Source organism: Drosophila bipectinata, chromosome 3R, assembly GCF_030179905.1.
Source record: "Drosophila bipectinata strain 14024-0381.07 chromosome 3R, DbipHiC1v2, whole genome shotgun sequence".
In the NCBI taxonomy this organism is placed as follows: Eukaryota; Metazoa; Arthropoda; class Insecta; order Diptera; family Drosophilidae; genus Drosophila; species Drosophila bipectinata.
Genome location: NC_091739.1, coordinates 13,340,788 through 13,361,967, shown reverse-complemented (window position 1 = coordinate 13,361,967; position 21,180 = coordinate 13,340,788). Strand labels below are relative to the sequence as shown.

The following is a 21,180-nucleotide window of genomic DNA, read 5'->3' as shown; positions in this document are numbered from 1 at the left end:
CGATTCGCGAATGCCATTGACACTGGGCCAAGGAGGCTGAAGCTGAAGCTGCTGCTCTACTGGATACTTCACGCTGTGCCAGTCGGCCAAAACAAAAATAATAAGAAGGCTCTCACACACACACTGACAGACCGAGAAGGAGGCGAAAAGAAGACCAGGCCAAAGTCATTGAACGAAGCCGGCTCACGCACTTTTCAAGCCTCAAGGCAAGATGGCTAAAAAGAATATCGGACTACTTAGTCATTTGGTTTAAACAGAGGAAACCCTATTTGGCAGGATATGCTGGGTATTGTTTAGTCTCAAGTACTATTCTAGGGAGACTGCCACATTTTCATTTTTTGTTTTTTTTTCGCCTAAGCAAGTTTCTGTGCGTTATCCCTGGCACATCCCTAGGTCCCTGGATTTTTTATGGCTGCCAGGCAGACGAAGCTGAGAGGGAGGACGAGGACGAGGGCAAGGTGCGTTGCCTGCGTCTGCGAGCTGGGACCTGCGTGAGAGTGGCTCGTTTCAAGGATTCCCCCACCAGAGCAGCGTGGGTTGCCTATGGCAACTTTTATTGTGTCATTGGCACGCATCGAGGGCAAAAAGTTAAATCTTAAATCATAATAAAAGCCCCCCCTCGGCAGAGGCTAGGCACACATTAATCCAAATGGTTGGGGGAAGGGAAAAAGGATTAGGGATTAGGCTGTTTATTGTTTTGGGAAGCTTAACATTTTCGCCACTTTAGTTTCCAGAAAACATTAAAAATTTCATGGCTGCGGCGGCTAAGTAATTCGCTTATCTGACTGCCACTAATTGCTGCCACCGATAAAAGTGAAACTTGAGGGTTCGTGTCCTGGCCGGGCTCGTAAATTCCATCCCCGTCCAATCGTTATCCTGGGCGGCCAATGAAGAGTTTTCTCCCCACTTGTCGAGTTGAACAAACTCGATGAATTTTCAACAGAATCACGCATTATTTGTGTCTGAGTATCTGAGTGAGTATCTGTGTGTTTGTATTTTCTGTTTTGTCAAATACGTCTAGACATTGAAGGTCACTTGCAGCCGGAGGTTTGGGTGCCACAAGTGCACAGGGAAAAAAAAATGACGAAGGCCCTTAAAAAACGCTGGCACGTAGTATCTATCAGCAGTGACCCCCATAAGGAAATTGTTTGGGTTCCCATTTCAGGGCGATTTCATTGCAATTTCCATTCTGTTCCATTTGCCTTGCAAATTGGCATTTTTGTGTCATTTGATTTGATTTGTTTCTGTCTCATTCCGATTGACTCACAATCAGTTCGGTTCTGTTTCTTCCCCTTAATATAGAGTATATAGTATTATTTTTTTTTGTCGAAGCCGTGTTTGCCGGTCAGTCGTCGAATCAAGTGAACTCTCCGGGCAACGTCTGCATCAAAAACGTGACTAACAGCGGCTCGTAAATAATCTTTAACCGCTTGCCGCCGAGTTATCTTCCCTCTCTCTCAGCCACACTCTCCCCGTCTCTTTCCTTGACTGGAGATATACCTCTCCCGGGTTGAAAATTTGTATTTTAATTGCAGTTTTGCCTACGCGAGTCAATGAAACTTGGCGAAAAAGATTAAACACTTGGCGGTTGTCCGGGTTTTAGGGCGATATAGGATCCAGCCGAAAGAGACGGGGCATAGGTAAGCGAGAGAGACGGCAGCAACACGTTTCAATCTTAGTCCCTCCACTCGGTTGGCTTTTGTTTCACATTTTACGCCGCTATTTAGCTTTTGTTTTTGTTTCAATTTTAATTTGTTGGAGCGTCCAGTGCATTGACTCTACCGACTTGTTTTGCGATTTGAATGTTTATAATTTAATTAAACTAAATTTAATTTGCATGCTAATGCAGTTAATTATAGTGTAAACTGCACATGTCGAGTGCAACGACCCTCTGAGCGAACTTGTAGAGGCTTCTCATATATGCACACATATTAGTGTTTGGCGAAAAATAACCATTTCTGGATGGGCTTATCAATGTTCGATCCTAAGCCTTGGTATGTAGCTATTTTCACACTCGACAGGCCCCATCGACCTTGATGACAATGAACTCACTGCACCCTATCTCGTCGTCTACTACCACCCGCCCCGCCGCCATTCAGATTGCCATTTCCATTCCCATTTCCATTCAACAACAAGGTATAAATATAAACATTCTGTCATGGGTCTGGGCGAGTTTTTCAACGCATATAAAAACATCTACTTTATGGCATGCCCCTGATAAGACAGCCCCCAAACAATTTGCATCGTAAAGTAAAAAGCAAACAGAACTATTCCAATTGTTTACCCAACTCCCTGGGTGCTGCCAAGAAGTCTGCCAAAAGGTTTTTCCGCTTCTTCAGTTTCAAATACAAAATATATATGTATATGGTATATACGATTGGAGTATATTGGAAACGGTGGGTCTCTGGCTTGTAATCAGATTTATTTTGATGTAGCAGGTATTGCGATAAGTTCTTCTTTGTTTGATTGGCTCTGTCTTTGTCGTTTTTGTCGATTTCTGATGAATGTGGGATTTCTGGCTTACTTTCTTTTTATTGTGTACTTCCAGCTGTGACGCATTTTGGCCAAAACGCAGTTCCCGGCTATCTGCTATCTTTGCCAATCGCCGGGGAGTCCATTCCTTTTTTCGGTTGGGGGTTATTGTCTGATTAGAAAACTTGAAAGCCAGAGTCCTATCAGAGTGGTTCGACAAGAGCTGCTAACTACGTGCATTACATTGTATCATGCCATTAATATTGTAAAATATAGGGGGAGCCGCGCAGGAGAAAAAAATCCTCTTTGCAAGCATGTCAGTTAATAACAGCGTTCAAATTGTGGCAGATGACAACGCCAGGTCGAGGGGAGGCGCCACCGCCAGCCCCACCACCCGACCGGCTAGGTGGAAATGATTGCTGCATTGGGGAATAGTATAGTATGGTATGGTAGGTATACGAATATAAATGCATGGAGGCGACTCGGCACTCTGGCACCTGGCTCCTATTACATGCGCACTGCATTATTACAAAAGGCTCCAACAAAAACAGAAATTGCAAATAAAAGGTAATATTAAAAGCGGCAATTTTCCGCGGCGGCAGCAGCAGCAGCAAAAGTAACAATTGCCTCAGGGCACCTAAACCACCACTAACAACAACAACAAAGTAACAACAAGCAACAACAACAAGCAACATCAGTGAGTGGAAATGTTGCCTTCGTTTTGCGTGCCATATGCGAGTTGGAAAGGATTTCCGGTTTTTGTGCCGTGGCCTTTTGTAAATTGTTTTGTTATGAAAATGCAGCGACGAGCGTCGATCTCAGCTAATGGCCGGCTCAATATATTATTTAATATGCATCGGTAATGCTCATGTTTTATTTAAGCGCCCCCACGGAGCCACAAGTTGCCTGAAACCGAACCTCCCTGCCCCCTCGGTTTTTTTCGTCAAGGTACTACTACACCAACAACAAAATTGGTATCAAAATATGCTTTGATTTCATGTCCTGGGTGGGCAGACTTTAATATTGCAATATCTATCGAATGGAGCGATGTCCTTCCATCGTGGGGATTTGCGAGGAAAAAAAGCTTAGGTCAACAATAGTGTTCGAAATGCATTCAAACACTCAGAGGCATTGAAGCATCGAATCATTCGAGCAGACTTTTCATATGGTGTATGCCCCTTGGTGTATGCTTTGCGATTCCTTCCGTCGATTTTTCATACATTCGATTGGAGTTCCTGGCTTATTGAACCCGGGCTCAGTTGGGGGCTTCTGCAGGCGAGGAATTTTAATAATCTGGCCAGGCCAACGGTAGAGGTCCTGCCATAATTCGCCGCCCTTCGGCACTCACCGAAAATACGGCAAAGAAAAGCTGCCATTCTGCCGGCAAAAGAATCCATTCAACTCGAGCATATGGCAATATAGGGATGGCCATGGTGGCCCTGGACGGGGGGCTATTGATGGTGGGGATGGATATGGGCAAACAGGATACAAGAGCGGAGTGGCAAATGGGCGGCGGCGTGCATGTCGAGTATTTGTACACAGGTTCTGAGCCCCAGCCCGGTTCGGTTCGGTTTCAGGCTGCCTTTAACCTCAAGTGCACCAAGGCTCCTCCTTACTCCTCCCCCTTTTTTCATGGTATCCCCATTTCTGGCCTGCTCCTGGTTCTGGACGTTTTAGCCGTGGCTTTGTTTTCGGGTTTGCTTTTGCTTGCCGCCTTTTTGCAACGTTTACGTTTTGTGTTCTTGCCCCAGCGAAGTTAATGCCGGTTGTGGTTGTTGCTGGTATTGTAGCACCACCTAGACTGTGTACGTATGTTTGTGGCAGTGGCAGTGTGGCGGTGGTAGGTTGTAGGTTGTAGGCTGCCTGCTTATCCTGTATGTCATTGAACCCAGTTAAGAATCGGCAGGCAACTCTCCACATGTACCTTGGATTGCATGTCAACCTAGGCAGGAAAATAAAACAGGGGAAGTAACCAGAAAACAGGGAGCCCAGGGACTTGACTTGCAATGTTGCAGGATGGCAGGATGGCGGGAGGGCCGGGCTGGGAGGACTGTAGGGCACAGGCAGGACATGCCTTTGACAAGTTTTTCGCTTAATTTCCAAAGCAGCAACAACATAAACAGAAGCTTAAGCATAAATGCCAAAGTGGGGAAAAGTAACACACACACACACACACTGGGGAGCAGTAGGAGAAATGTAAACAAAGTACAGGTAGCAGGCTGCTGGTGTTGCAGCTACACTGGCTGTTGCACATTCACCTCGATTTTGTTTAGGCCCTGGCGCCATGGCAACCCCATTTCAAAAGCTCTAGTGGCTCTAAATGGGAATTATTTGAATGTGATGGCAGGCAGGTTGGAGTTGCAACTCGAACTCTACCTGGCGAGAAGTTCAATCATAAATTTGACTCTGATTTTTTCCTTATTTTTCATTTGGCCCAAAAGAGAGAGGCTTGGCCCGGCAAGAGGCAATTGCGGGCTAATAAGGATGGCAAAGGCATCTGCAAGATACTGGCAACTTTGTGGCTATAACCGGCGGCTAATTCGTGCTTTGATGCACACATCACGATGGAATTTGGCAGAGGGGTTTCATAATTTTATGGCAGGGCCAGCTAGGGAAGGCAGCCAGCCATCTAGTCAGCTAGGCAGGCAGAGAGTATCTATATCTATGCAGCATGTGCCTGGAGGGGGAAGAAGGCACATGCAGCATTCGCATCCATTGCAACTGCAACTCATAGCCCATGCCCATTTGCCGACATGTAAAATGATGCGTAAACAATATTCTGACGCATCATTAAAATCGCCCGAGCTGGAGCTCAGGGATGGATATGGGGATGGGGATAGGGAGCTATAGTTGATGCTGAATCTCTGAATCAGCAGTGTGTATGTGTAATGATCATGTTTTTTGCACACAACGAACGCGAACGCGATGATGATGACGCATGTGGTCAAGGAACTGCCCTGCCTCAACAACAAATTCTATTTTACCCAGAAGATCGGGAAATACAGAAGAGGGTTTTGCAAAAAAAATACATATAATAATGGAGAGGGATCCAGGGAGGAGGAGATCCAGAGGAGAACGGGATCCTCATGTCCACCTTCACGCGCTGCAATCGAGTTCAATTCCCTCAGCTGGAGGAAGAGTACGCAAGCGAACCGCCTGCCCTTTCTCTGCCATCCATCCGCCATGTGTCCCCATCTCACTCTGGCCATCTTCTAGCCCCCTCTCTTTTCCGCCCACTCGTCCCGTCTCTTTCTATAGCTGCACTCTCTGTGGGGAATACACGAACATGGCTGAATGTATCGCTTAATCGCTGGTTCATTCCTCCGGCTGTGGGCTCTTCTTGTTGTTTTGTTTTTTGTTGTTTTGGCGTTTGTTGTTGTCCGATGTCGGTGGTTCGTTCGGTGGTGCCGCTGTGGTGCAGCGTGCTCACTGCTTATTTATGCTGATCTCTGTAATGAGATATAATGCCGGCCGGCAATAGCAACAATAGTGCAGTCCCAGGAGGCGGTGGAGGCAGGAGGCGGAGGAAGAACCAAAACAACGACCAAACCTGGTCAAGATTAAGACCCAGCCTGGCCAAAACAAGAGCCACAAAAAATGGCAACTGGTTAACTTTAACTGGCACCTGACCAAAAAGGACATGGATTTAGAATCAGGACTTTATATCAAAGACCATATCTATTATATCACTAGGAACTAGTTTATAGTTTCAAGATACTTTAAGAATGTATCTGTACTTTTTTCCAAACACTCTTTTTCGTATCAGGACTATATATCAAGGACCAGCTCCACTATACCATTCAGAGCTGGTTTATAGTTTCAAGATCCATTGTACGGCGATCAAACATCATTATCAGCATTGAGGACACACCATCATCATCGTGTTGTATTCTCGTGATTGTTGTCGCATCTGAGAGATAGAGACAGAGCCATAGATAGAGAAAGAGACAAAAAACAGAAGAAAACAAAAATCACAGAAAAAGAAACAGAGACCGAGTTGATAAGTCGTGCTCCTCCGTTGAAATGGCGACAGAAGCGTAGCATCCACATCCCCATCCACATCCACATCTAAAGGCACAAAAGATCTTCTTCGCTTGGCAAAGCCACTCACGTACTCACGCCAACATCTCGCCGAGAATCCTCTCCTCCGCCAACTGCCCCCGATCTCCCACAATCCAGATCCAGAACTGACCTGGACAAGAATCGCAGAGCTCTGGCCGCAACGATAAAGTGACGAAGCGGATCCTCAACACGCTGACAGAATCAGCAAACAACAAATATTATGCATACAGCTGATTCAGATTGGAACGGATCGGTGGGGATAGAGTGGGGCTTTTTGTTTTTTAACAGAAACGAGGAAATACAAAGAATATACAAAAGATATATCTTGGTAAACAATAAACTCATAATACCATCGTACAGAGTGGGTATTGGATGAAATTTCAGAGAGTTCTCCTTTTATCAATTATATAATTTTCGCGTTGGGCAGGGACTGAAAGACGAACTGAAATGAACTCCGTGCGTGGATATTAATGACCGGCCTCGACCCCAAACAGCAACAAAAACAACAACAAAAATCGGCAACAACAACAAGAGCCACGAACGTGCCCAAGTAATAAAGAAATCTTTGCAATGTGAAGCGGGGGCGTTTGGATGGATGAATATGCTGGGATGTCGGTTGCTTCTTGGTTCTTCTTGGAAAGCACACACAAAAAAAAAATAAAAATAAAAAATAAAGGGAAACAGCAGGAGCAATTCTGCTGTTGCATGGGGGGCAAGATGTGGGGGCATGAGGCCAGCAGCTTGAGCAATCGGTAAGCGCGTCGAAGAGGCGCATATATTATGGTTGTAGAGTCATCACAGAAAGTGAGAGAAAATGCTGTTTATGATAACATTACCTTTTCTTAGCTTAACATGAAATGGTGCTTACTAATCTAATGGTATATACTAAGTAATTTAATATGTTTGCTAGTTAGTTACCCTAATTTTTCCTCTCTGTATAACCAAGTTCCCAACCGAAATGGGCTTGAATCGCTGGAAGGAGGCGGGTAATGGTGTTTCTGACTGGCAGGAAATGCTTCCACTGCCGGCTCGTTGACATTGCCCTCGGCTCGTAGAAACCGCTCCCTATTCCCTCAAAGAAACACCACACCCATCAGCTGATGCAGAAATATTGCTTAATTTTTTAATTGCCCCGGCGTAGCGGTGTTTTTCTTGGATTTTGCAGTTCGGCTTTGTATTTGTCTGGCAGCTTCAAGTTGGCAATTAAAAATGCGTAACGCGGTTTCTCCCAAGCCCTCTTTGTTCTCCGGCTGTTTAAGTCTTTCTTTTTTTTGTTTTGGTGGCTGCCATTGTCGTATTTGCAACCTAAGCTAATGAGTTGATTGCCACTGCAACATCATTCAAGGGGAAAAAAACCAACAAGAAAAATAAATAAAACAGTTGAACCATTTTTACGCTCCTTGTTTCCTGTCTCGTTGAAAATTGTGATTTGCAAAAAAAATTATGTAAAAAGGGGGGCACTCCCAGAACCCAGAACCCAGAGCCGAGAACCCCGGGAAACTTTCCGTAAAATCACTTAATTTATGACTTACAGTTAGCTGGATTTTAAGCACCTGAAGGCGGGGCAGACTCACCTGAAATGAAACCAAAAGGTAAACAAAAACAATTAGTTGTGGAAATAAATGTTGGATAACGTACTATACAATTTTCTTGAGGACTTTGGGGAGTTGAGGACATTCGCCTTCGGTAGCAAGCAGTCGGATAGCGAAACCCTTTAAGCCACACACTCATATATGTGGACACAGGCCCCCTGCATATATATGCATATATAACTTTTGTTTATCTTATGAAAGTTTCTCTTCATGGCATTTTCCATGTTTGCCACAGTCGACAAGAAAAACAAAAAACTGTTCGAGATGCATCTAAATTAAAGCAACAACAACCACAATGACAAGAGTGCCTTAACTAAAGGCAACAACTGAAAATAAGCAGCAATTGTTGGCTGTTGGCCGTTGGCTGGTTGCTTGTTGCAGTTGCAGCACTGCTGCACTTTTCGATTGAAGCCAGGAGAATTGTCCAGACCAAAACCAGATGATAATAATGACGATGGCGAGCGGCCAAACGGCATCTTAAGCGGCCAGAGGGACAAGCGGACGCACGGACACGGGGACACGTGGACACCAGGACAGACGGACAGTGCCCAGCAAAAGGAACCTAGCCCAACATTGTTTTTGTTCTCGGTGTTGCTGTTGTCTTCCAGGTCGTTGCTGCTGAGGCTGCTGTTGTTTTTCGGTTTTATATCTGCGCCTCAGAATCATGTCTCGGAGCCAGTGAGCAACATGTTTGTGCAACTTGCGAGTGCTGCAGCACTCGGCAGAACCCAACAGAAGCAGCATGAAGACGCTACACGTAACAAAATTTCTATTCCAGCAAGCCTGTGTAGTAGTTTTGATTACTAAAACTTATAAAATATTAAAAAATTAACTATGTACTGTCTAGTTTTATAAAACTTATACTATTTTGTTTGAAAAAATATGAAAATCCTATCATCTTTCTTTCAGTTTAGCCAGCTGCTTTTTCTGATGCCCGTGTGCCACATACTCTGGTGTACTGCTGTTGCAGATAATGCCCGAGTTGCTGCTGCTGCTGTGGCTGCGGCTGCCACTTGCCATTGAAGTTGCTCATCAACTTTAGTTTACCATCACATACGAATGGGGCAGGCAATGCAAGCTAAAGTCGCAGCTTGTTGCATTTAGTTGCATCGTCCCTCCCCTTGATATCTCTGCTGCACGCCCCTGCCTGCTCATTCGTTACGTTCCACTTCAACACCCGTCGTCCCGGCACATTGCCTTTCCCACAGTTGCCGCTGACGCTGGAGAGTAGAGTGCAACAGAGTTCGTTCCACTCGATTTTCCCCATGCCCCAAGTCCCCGATCCTCTGCCACTGCCCCAGCACCAGCCCCAACTCCTCCCCGACTTGGCTTTGTTTTGATTTCGTGCAGTTTGTTTTGGTTTTCATATTTCTTCTGGATTTTGTATTTTGCTCATCGTTCGCTGAGCCGAGAGAAACTGGAACTGGAAATGGCACTCGTGACGTCACAGCGAGGGCATTCACTTTTCAGCCATGCCGCCTGAGTGCCGCTTAGTGCCGCGGAGTTGCAACAGCAAAAGGAGCAGTCGTAGCAGCAACATGTTGCTGACAACAATCTGGGGCTGGCACATTTGTCTTTCACCGCTCCAGCTCCATTGTCCACTTTATGAGCCACGAAATTCAAATTTACACATCGATAGCGAAGCTCAGGAGCTGCACTCATTGTCACGATAAATCAATTGGCCTCGTTGCCCCCGAACCTCTTGGATGCCACAGTTGCCACTGCAATGAGGCCATGATGTTGCTGCCGATGCTGGCTGGCTGCCCGTTGTCGGCATCTCGTTCACAGTAGCAACATGCAGCTGACACTTACGTATGTTAATGTTGACAAAAGACTCAAGACGGGGCAACAATGGACCCATCAATTCGTGGGGGGAAAGTGCCACAGAGATCGAAGGCGAGGCACTGCTAGTCAGAGAGGCTTTTTCGGTTGCCGTCTATAAGAATTTTATTTATTACTTTAATACTGGAATCGTGTTTATTAGCTTCTAGATTATGCCTTACTCTATTTCCTGTTCTGCGAAAAAAAAGGTTATGTGTTGTAAGTCTGTGGCCCGCACTTTGCACTAATGCAACATTTCTATTCCCGTGACAGATTTTCCGGGAACATGCTCGGCCGCTTGACCCCTTTTAGCCACCTTCCCTGCCGCCAACTGATTTATATGCAGGTCGCATGCAAAGCGCCATGTCAACAAAACAGCTTGCCAACAAACACACACGGCCACGCCCCCCCTACAGTACTACAGTAGAGTCGGTCCCCGTGGCATGTCGCGCCAGTAATGCAATTATTTTGATTTTTGTTAAACATATTTCGTACCCATTTTGTCTGCGCCTCCAACAACTCTGGCATGGTTAGAGCAAATAAAACCGAACGGCTGACATTTTCATTCGTGGCTGACTCCTTCCCGGCTGGCTGGGGATCATTAGGCCCAACCCCGAGGCCATTAATTTGTGCCGAACGAAACTGAAAAGTGTTTGCCAATAAAGACGAAGCCACGAAACGAAAAAGGCCAAAAAGAAAATCTAGAGGCAGCTGAGAAAAACGGTCGGCTAAACGCAGCATTTAAGATAAATCCACGTCGATAGCTGGCGAGTTGGATGCCTGATGCCTGGATACCTGTAGATGGGTTTAGAAACAAGAGACCGCGTTGGGGGGACAGGATGGGGAAGGACAAGGGCCTAGGCCCGAGCAAAATGGCCATCAAGTTCAATGCACAGAAACAAGTAACTAACTTGACCGAGAGAGGAGTACTGACTCTTTTTGCTGACTGGTTCTTAGGGCCCTGTTGTCTGTTTTCGAAATCAATTCCCCATTGCTGCCCCATGCCGCATGTGCTGATTATTGTTCCTCAGGTTCAATGCTCCATTTAGCCGGTGGACAGTTGCAGGGACGGGCAGTTGCAACTCTGGCTGTGTGTCGGGATCTCTGCTGGGCGGTAAATCAGAAAAAATCAACACATAAAAACTAAACAATCGCCTCATTAATTACAATTAGAAGTGTTTATTGCACAAGCTCGGCCATAAAACGGGGAGTATAGCGAAGAAGAAGCCATGGGGCTTGCGTCATCATCAATCTTTTGCCCCAGAGTCTTGGCTTTAAGCTGAACAGAGAGAGAGTTTGGTTTGTGGGTTTCGGTCCGAGTTGAAGTCCCCCGCCAGAGTGGGGCGATCGCCGCAAGCTGCAGAGACATCAAGTTGGTCATTCTTCCACTCTAGAGGACTCTGCACCGAGAGAAATTTGGACACTAAGCCTCTCTGAAAAGTGTTATTAGTATTTGATTTCATAATTAACAAGCTCCGATCGTGGTAGTATTTGTTTTCTGTGCTGCATCTGAAGACTGGCAACTGGGGACTCTCGAGACACCCGTGGGGCAGGCCCGGAGGCTGGCTGTAGGATTCATCAATCAACAGCTGTCACAGCCGCCGGCAGCCGGCCGGTTCACTCTGTCTTGGGCCTCGGATCTGTCTCTGTCGTGGCTGAGACCGGGCCGTCCGGTGTCCCGGCCTGTCCAAACTGGGCTGTCACTAGCCGCGGCGCATGCGCATGCCGACCAGATCCCCAGCCGAGGCAGCTTCCTGTTGCCAAAGTGCTGCCTAGCCGGCCTGCTTTTCCACTGGGCTTCTGCGTTTGAGTGGAAAATTGCCACTCGAACGGTTGACGGGCGTTTGCTTTTATGCAAATGCCTGGCGGTAATTGTTGCACGAATATTGCATAATCATGACACATTACAAATGATCCACCGATTTCAATTCCAATTCTCCAATAGCCAGCACAGCATGCCCGAGTCATCATCAATGTCACGCCTCATTAGCAACTCGCGAAGTGCACAATCGGAATCAGAAGCTCAGCCCCTGTCACAAGCGATTTATGTTTGAGTTTTCTATGGCCAGTCTCTGCCATTGCTTGGATTGGAGGAGAAGAAGACTAGAGTCTTCTGTTTATTCAGGCACCTTTAAGTTTAGCAATCTCCAAGCCAAGTTTCCGGGCCATTTGGCTTTTTGTCACGCCCACGATTCTATTTTCAGGCCTGCTTTTGGTTACAGGTTACTGACTGCCGCCATCCATTAACCGGGCCATCGTTTATTTTTACCTTCATGGTACATACATCCACAGCAGCATCTGGTGGGCATTGGCTTTTAAATATTTAAGCGGCGAGCAGAGTCCTGGGCCCGGCTGTCCTGTCGCTTTGACAAAACACTTTCCCATGGCAACGGCCACAAAGGACCGACCAGGCAGGCATGGGGGAAAATATGGGATTCGACTTGGGCTCCGGCTCTGTCTCTGCCTCGGTGGATAGTCCATCAGTGTATGACCCATCGGTGTGGCGGACAAACCCGTCTTTATTGGAATAAACGACAACTGCGGGGGGCATGTATAAGAGAAATGTCAGCGCGTCCCTTTCAGAGGATGCGAGCATCCTTTGTGCTGTGTCAGCACAAACTAGATTCCATTCTTGGCCCCGTCCCTTGCAGCCCCTTTTTCGCCTTTTGACGCTCTATTTCCGCATCCGTTGCCCCGGGCGGCATTTTGTTTACGAGTAAAGAAAGCTAAAAGTACTTTAATATAATTGCGAATCTATGTGAAACGAAATATTCCCCCTAGTCGACTTCAATCCGAATCACCTGCAGTTGCAGTTGCAGTTTATTGAAATGTTGGTCAAGAGCGCATTTGGTTTCCCCTCGACTCGCGATAAGCGAAAAGGCAAAGCCATATTGCTCCGAGTTGTGAAATAGCACTGTGGAGTGTGGGGTTTCCCCCGCCCTGGGGAGAAGGGAAACCTGATACGGGAACCGCTTTTCTAATGATCCCCGGCCTTCTGGGGACTCTGTGGCCACCACTCGAAGCACATTTCACTCATCTAATTGGCCGTAAGCCCCATTTGTGCAAAAGGCACATAAAGTATAGTATGGCATATAATAGTATCACCCCATCGTGTGCGACATGTCAAAGTAACATTTAACGGCTTTGATGTTTGTCAAATGGCATTTTAAACAAATGCAACTGGCACAGGGCAATAAAGGCAGCAGTAGCAAAGGCAGTAACACCAGCAGCACTTGCAGCAACATAAATAAATAGCGCTATAATTTACGCTTTTCAGTTGGAAATTGCACGCAATGTACTGCTAGTACTACCCCCGCTTCTTTCTTTTTTTTTTGTATAATTATTTACAGAGCTAGTTTGGGCGGGATTTATGAGTCCGGGGCACACACCATAGGGTTGGTTGGTGGTTTGGTTTTTTTTGTTGGTTCCAAGTCATAAAGCAATAATTAGCCAGAAAGACAGATAAGCTGCCGAAGAAACTACTTGCCTATAACAAGCAATATCTGTAAGACAAAAGCAATATGGACTTTGCTCAATTATAGCACAACTGCAATAAATACAAGTGAGTGCATATACTGGCCATCGTCGAGTGTTGAGTGGAAAAAAAAGTGCATGCGAGTGAATGGCTGCGGAAAAGCCGTTCGTTCGACTCAGACAGCTTGACGCCAAAAAGCAAAAGCTGCCCACAAACAAACAAAACAATAACCCGTGCAAGTGTAATGATGATGAAGCTTTTTGCAATTGCGACTGCCTATAACCAGTCATACAAAAGGCAATTAGAGTGCAATGGATATTCCCGTTGTCGTTGTGCTGCTACTACTACTATGTACTGTGTCTGTGTTCAAAGTTTTCAAACAAAAGATCCAAGTACACACTAAAATTGTTGCGGTTGAATATCAAATTATAACAGCAATAAAATCTGTACTCTGTTGAGTGACTTGGGGCTTGGACATCATGGCTTTGCGAATGCGAATCCGAATGCAAATGACAATGACTAAGAAACCACAAATCAACAGTTTTCATGTACCATGTTGCTGGTGAAACCAAAGACTAACAACTAGCTGCCAAGAGCAGCAACATCAACACAGCAACAGCAACAGCTATGACTGTTGCCAGTTGCCTGTTGCAGGTAAGAAAACATTTTGGCAAGCGGCTTAGTGGAGATTTACAAAAGTTTATCGGCTTAAAGGCCAATGGCAGGTGCCAACTCATTCGCCATCAATCTCCTCGCAATCGCCGCAGTCAGATGTTGTTGTTGACTTGTCAAAATTGTTGACGAGTCGCGCCAGGCACGCCATCTAGCGTGCAGTCTGCGAAACAGTCTAACAACCAACAACCGCACTACCAACAGCAACAACAATTTGTAATCCTATTAACCCCTTGACTGCAATTAATCAATATTTTGGCCAAAGCCACTTGACCGGCTAAAACACGATTAAAAAACCATAATTGAAAATTGAGAGAGAAAATACCCACATATATAAAATAAATTTATATATATTATATAAGAGTTAATTATTATAATACCTAAATATTAAATTGGCGGCCTAATTGGTCGGGCTCCCCTAATGACATATCAATCAGCTTATGAAATTCTATATACTCATCAGGCCGATGCAAATTGCCGCATAATCCACCGATCTCTTCGAGTTTTATGCATTTATTTTAATTTTTATATTTTTGGCAAATTAGTGGCTTTCATTATCTTTTTCCTTTTGGTTTTATTGTGTGAATATTTTTATGATATTCATTCTATTTTTTTCTGTTTGCTGTTTTGCAGCGAAATCCTCAAGGCCATGCACAATGAGTGACTTGAGGTTTTGCTTCGATGTTTCTTTTTTTTATTCGCTTTGTGGATTTTATATAATTTGTTCCCCTTTTCTTTTTTTTTTTTTGATTTGTTTGCCGCTGCTGACTGTCGGCTATTGCAACCTGTCGCAAATATTTCGACGCATTTGTTATGCTTAGCTTATTTCATTATGATGATGGCTGCTCCGTATACAAGTATTTATAAATGTTGCAGTCATTCATCATCAGCGCGCTGGCCCGACCGAGTACCGGACTAAGCACCTGAGCAGGTGAGCAGAACCAGCAAACACCTAAGCGGCTAAATGCGCCCACATGCGCCGGAGTTGGCCCAAAGGGGGCAGTCCGAACAGGAAGTGGCCTTTCTGAATGCTTCAAGGTGTACGAAGCGAATTATTATTCGAGAACTTCAGAAAAAAGATACTACTGTATCTGATACGGCTTTTCTGATCTGGAACAGCATACTTTGCCAACTCAATTAAAGAATTCAAGAGAAAATTATGGCAATGAATGCCGGCTGCCAAAAATTAATGAGAAAAGCCAAAATGCCAAGTGCGAAACACACACATACTGTCGAGGGGGGGCTTTTTGCTTGACCGATTGCATGGGGCGTCAAGGTTTTTTGTGAGCTCGCTTATCTACCACAGAGTTGATGGGAGAAAGCGGTTCTTTTGCGGGCCATTAAAATCGCAGCAGTAAAAAAATACATTTAATTCTAGCGGCTACTGCGGCTAACCAACCACCCAGCCTGCCCGCCTGCACTGCAACCTGTTTTCGATGGTGACGTGATCTTCTGAGCGTATCCAAAACCGATTAGCTACGAACAAAGACTAAGTGGTAATTTATCATTGGATGCTCATTGGATGGCTTTCGAAATATGCTGGCTTTCGATATCTATGCCTCATCAAAAACAGGAAATATAAACAGATTGGCAAGCATGCAGGCAGCTACAGCAGCAGTCGCAGCAAAAGTCAAAATTAAATTTAAATACTAAATTAAACAATTTGTATGCCACTCGAGAATTACGGTTAATAATACTGGCTCGTAGTTCTCTTTTTGTTTTGTCTTAAATGTAAATATTTGCCAGCAAGCGAATGAACCGAGTGCTGGGGGCGAGCGAACCTCTCGTTTTTCGCATTTCGCATCCCGGGCCTCGGTTGAATGCACTGTGCCCTGGAAACAGAAGTCGAAATCTTCTAAAAATCGAATTCTGAATTATTTATGTGTAGTAGGGGGAGACAGACTGAGGGGAGCTGGAGAAATAAAAGGATCTTGGGCATAAAATTTACTGAATCTGTGGCTGGAAGTACGACGGGGCTTGACACTTGTTATGCAAATGCCATTCAAAGGTAAACCGGCGAGGAGCGGTTTTATGTGTTATTTTTGTTTTGAAATGTATCCAAAAGATACTGTCGTCATTGGCAGGCGAGACGGACTTGCTGCTCGCTTGCTTTGCTTTTTTGCTTTGGCCTGCTGGCGTCACAACGCCGACGAGGTTTGTGCTATTGCTTTCCGGCATTGCAAGTTGCGCACGGGCAGCGGTGGCGATTGGCACAACTACACGTACAGATACAGATACGGATACACGAGCGAAAGATACTTTGGCCAGGCAAGCGCATTTTATAAATAGTTGCTGTGCTGCGCCTCCGCTGTGGTTGTGGATGTTGATTTTAAAATGTATGAAGCAACACCAACAAGTTGTTTGTTGGCTTCTCCCGATATTTTTCTTTTGTCATTGCAAAAAAAAAAAAACCAAACAAAATTAATAAAAAAAAGAAAACAAATAAATAAAAATTTTAATACAGCAGCTAGAGAGACAGAGATAGAGAACGCAACGGGATCGGTGAATCGACGTGTGAATGAATGGGATGGAGAAAGCTGAGGTGTGGGCGAGCAAGGGAGATAGCCACCGCCGGTCGGCGATCGTTTTCAATTTTCGCCGTAGTTTTTGTTGTTGTTAGTCAGCGGCGACGCTGCGACGACGCCGGCGACGGCATTGACCGCCAAGAATGCAATCAACCTAGTCCAAGGCCAAGTGGCCAGCGGTTTTTATTTTATTATTATGATTATTATTACGGACGGAAGGTGTGTGTGCGTGTGCGAGTGCGAGCGGGTGAGTATCTCAATCTAAAGCTCTTTATTCGCACTCATATCTGTGAGCTATTGTCGATTTTCGGCACTCCCCAGGAGGCTCTTCCTCATGACTAACCTGCCAAGCCCTGACTAATCAGCCCGATTCCTGGAATACCATATCGATCAACTGCATTACGAAACCCTGTTGCCAGGGAGGGAATTCGGAATTCCGTTCGGAAATAAACATTTTAGTTGCATCTGTGGTGGGGATTCCGTGGCCATTATCCAGAGTAATCTTTCTGCCAGCTAAGCAAACAGCTCTTACTGCATTGTTTGCACAATATTGTTGGACAAACATTTCTGATTTATGCTCTTCAATTAATTGGAAAGCAGCAAAAAGCATTTTCGGACCGGAATCGCCGAATGAAAAAAAAAGATACAAAATATGGCGGATATGGCCGTGATTTATGCATTTGTATTGGGGGGAGGGGACGGGCTCGGGGCGAGTCGTAATTCATGATTCGGTTAGTACAAAGCACAAAAAGCGTTTTGGCTGAAAAACAAGAAATAAACTGGGAATTCGTTTGGGCCGTCTAGACGCGGCTAAGTGTCATTATGCTAATTAAAACAATTGAGGCGCACTGAAGGATACACTCTGCTGTCTGAGCTGTGGCATACTTTTGGGGGCTCTAAGCCAGCACCCGGCACTGACTTCAGCTTCGGGGCAACTTTCCAAACTCGCTCTATAAAGATACAATTAATTTTGCAAAACAGCAAATCGCTAGCGCTGACATGTCAAGGTTTTTGCACAGCCCACACGGATATGATTTAAATATAAATGCAGATAAGTGGCTATTTTTTTTCATACTCACTCACAAGAAGTCAATTAAAGGTATTAGCCTGTCGAAAGCGACAAATTACTCACCTGCAAATAAAAAGAGGAGAAGAAAGGTGGCATTAGTATTTAGCAGAATGGCAATTTGAATAAGAAATCTATTTGCATTTTGCATAGGAAATGCCTTTCAAATAATTATGATAATAACTGGTTTGGCTTGCGAAAAAAATCAATACATAAATCAAATATTGCTCATACGCCCCGTATGCCACCGCCATACCATACTGGCGGTAGAGCCCAAGAATAAAAATAATGATGATGGCGCACGCAACTTCGGTGCAACTTTGTTTCAGGGGTTAAAATTGGCTTTAAGTTGCTTTTCTTTTTGGGCGGCTTTTCCAACTTTTCCAATTATTGGCAACAGCCAGAGAGGCCCACAAATTGTTGCTTACAGAAAATGTCACGCAAGCTAACCTTGAAACATTATCGATTCGCTGGGAAAGCAACTCTAAGAACCGATTTTCCGAGCCGAGAATTGCAATTCACAAACACTGTAGCTGTAGCTGTTGGTGTTACTGTTGCTGCGTTTAATTGTTTGGACTTAATTAGATTCGAGGGAAAGTGGTGTGGGGGTGGGCTTTAATCCTGGCTATAATTAAAAACATTCCCGATTTTTAATTTTGCCAAGGAAGGGGGTGGCTAACAGAGAGCGAAGCCTGCGCAAAAATTTCTCAAGGAGCCCGGCTTCGTTGGCGGCCATTTTGGGAGAGGAAAGAACAAGAGAGCGACAGAGAGCCAGAGCGAAAAATGCGCGGGAAACCCGAAGCCGTTATTTATGACGACCCACTGAACCACTCTGATGACGTTGGTGCTCCTCTTCTTCCCGAAAAGATGGCGGAGAAAGGGGCAAAGGGTTGCGTGGGTTTTTCGCCGCAACCCTTAAAAGTGTTGCCATATTGATTTTAGCCGCTTTCCCCCGACGAGAGTGTGTGTGTGTGAGAGGCCCTCTGCCGCAGTTGCTGTCGATGTCGCTGCCTCTGTCGGCGTTTCTCGTTTTTCATGTCTGCCCTGACCTTGAATACATTTGCAATTCCTTCATGCCTTTGCCAACTAATGCCAGCGTGTGTGTGTGTGAGTGTGTATCTGTGAGTTTGTTTGTCGGCATTTCGCCTTTGCCGCTGACTTTGCCCAACTTTTTTCATTCGTATTGGTCAGCGTGTATTTTCTTTCTAACAAATTTGCTATGCAAATAAAATAAAAAAAAAATAAATAGATTCACAAAAAAAAAGTATCTAAGAAATTCTGTCATGTTTGCAGCTTAGGTGGAGGCGAATTGGCTCTGACTTGTTGCAAACATTGTGGGAATTTGTTTGGCAAGATGTGTTGATTTGCGTGGTGAATGAAGATCTTTTAAAATATGAATTATGACCGCATTGCTATGACTATACTTCTCGTGATTTATAGCTACAGGATACATAGATATAAGCATGAAAGTAGGTATCCTGGGCTGGGGCGGGTGTCTTGGCTTGTGGCTGCCTGGCACACATTATATTACATTAAGCCAAATGCCAGGGTTGGCTGTGACATTGCCGGCATTAGAATTTTAATGCAGTTTTGCTGCTTCCCGCCCACACTGGCCTGGCTCTGGCTTTGAGCCTTCTGGGGGAGGGGGATTCTACAGAGCATGCAGCGACGCAGAGAATTTCTAGCTTCGAGGCGTGTCGACGTTATTGCTCTGCTTTAATTAAGCCGGCTTGCGCCCAACCACCCCTGCCCCCAGCCATTCATCCCCTGACCCGCCCACAAAATGCAAATGTCAACGAGCTTGCAGTTGATGGCTTTTCTGTTTTTATATTTGTTTTAGTTTTTTTTTTATTTTTTTCTACCGCCCACCCACACCGCCTGGTGCTTGTTGCGCACTTGAAGAAGCTGGCGAATGACACGTGGGGCACTATCTAGTTCAGACAACCCAGGCAGCCAGGTGTACTCGGTGTACTATATACAAATTTATTCAGATATTTTAATGACACAATATAGTTTATTCCATATAATATTTATGGCTTATTAAAACAGTAAGGCCCATTATACGTTTCCTTAGGTAATTTCGGCTTAATTTGTCTATCAAGTTAGAAAATTGTCAGGTAATTGCCGGCCTGAAATTACGATTAGCCGTGCCTGGGAGAACGGCATTTGTTTGGCAAACCCCGTCAGTGCCTGACTGGCACTTGCCACTTGGCACTAGTGATGTAAGCAGAGCGATTCTCTAGCCATTGTTTGCCAGCCGGGCTGCATTTGTTTTCCCACTCGGGACAGGGGACTGGGGACTGGAGTGACTGGGCACTCGACAAACACCCCCACACCCTGGTAAGCCAGAGCTCGCATAGCACCTCCTCCCCGGGCCGATCAGTCAACTAAGCGTATAATTAACAAAGATTGCCATATCAAAAACCAAAACAGAAAACAACAAAACTGACTTGCAAATGAAATCACCTGGCGATCACCTGAAGTTTTCTGTTTTTTTTTTTTCTCTTTTTTGTATTTTGTTATTTTGTATTGCCTGCTTCTGTGGCCGCTTGTTTGGCTTTTAATTATGGCGACTGCGGCGACGCCAACAATAAATTTTCGATATATAAGGTTGTCAAATATCTCCCTTCCGCCTTTTTGTCTTTTGAATTTCGCGGCTATGTACAAAGCGCTACAGAGCTCGTATCTGGCAACACTATACATAATTTAAAAGGTCTTGACATAACCTACAAAACGACGCTATGCATGATTAGTTTGGATATTGCGTTCACCAGTTATAGACGTGTAAACATGGAGTTCACTAACGCCGAAATTCGCGCTATTTTAAAGTTTTCCTTCGTTAAAGGCAAATCCGCTAGAGAAACGTTCCGTGAGATTAATGGGGTTTTGGGGGATGGTACTCTATCACTTCGAACCGCGGAGGAATGGTTTCGACGATTCAGAGCCGGTGAAAACGACACCATGGATAAGCCAGCCGGCGGAAGACCTGTGACGACAAATACCGATCAAATCATGGAATACATCGAGTTAGACCGGCATGTGGCTTCTCGTGACATCGCCCAGGAGATGGGAGTTAGTCACCAAACCATTTTAAACCATCTGCAGAAGGCTGGATACAAAAAAAAGCTTGATGTTTGGGTGCCGCATGATTTGACGCAAAAAAACCTTGTGGACCGAATCAACGCCTGCGATATGCTGCGGAAACGGAACGAACTCGACCCATTCTTGAAGCGGATGGTGACTGGCGACGAAAAATGGATCACATACGACAATATCAAACGAAAACGGTCGTGGTCGAAGGCCGGTGAATCGTCCCAAACAGTGGCCAAGCCGGGATTGACGGCCAGGAAGGTTTTGCTGTGTGTTTGGTGGGATTGGAAGGGAATCATCCACTATGAGCTGCTCCCATATGGCCAGACGCTTAATTCTACCATCTACTGCGAACAATTGGACCGCTTGAAGCAGGCGATCGACCAGAAGCGTCCAGAATTGGCC

General features: G+C 45.2%; 1 protein-coding gene across 6 annotated transcripts in view; it reads right to left on the bottom strand.

Annotated features, from left to right (window-relative positions):
* Glut4EF (Glucose transporter 4 enhancer factor) overlaps positions 1-21,180 on the bottom strand; it is a 110,940-nt gene that overhangs the window by 16,759 nt on the left and 73,001 nt on the right. For 3 of the 6 annotated variants that reach the window (XM_070281641.1, XM_070281644.1, XM_070281643.1), the window contains exon 5: positions 8,067-8,108. The exons of 2 other annotated variants lie outside the window; for them this stretch is intronic. In XM_070281641.1, coding sequence (XP_070137742.1) covers positions 8,067-8,108 — 42 coding nt within the window. Of the gene's footprint in view, positions 1-8,066; positions 8,109-17,706; positions 17,752-21,180 lie in introns of those variants that run through there. One more of the 6 variants, XM_070281645.1, reaches the window with a different exon arrangement.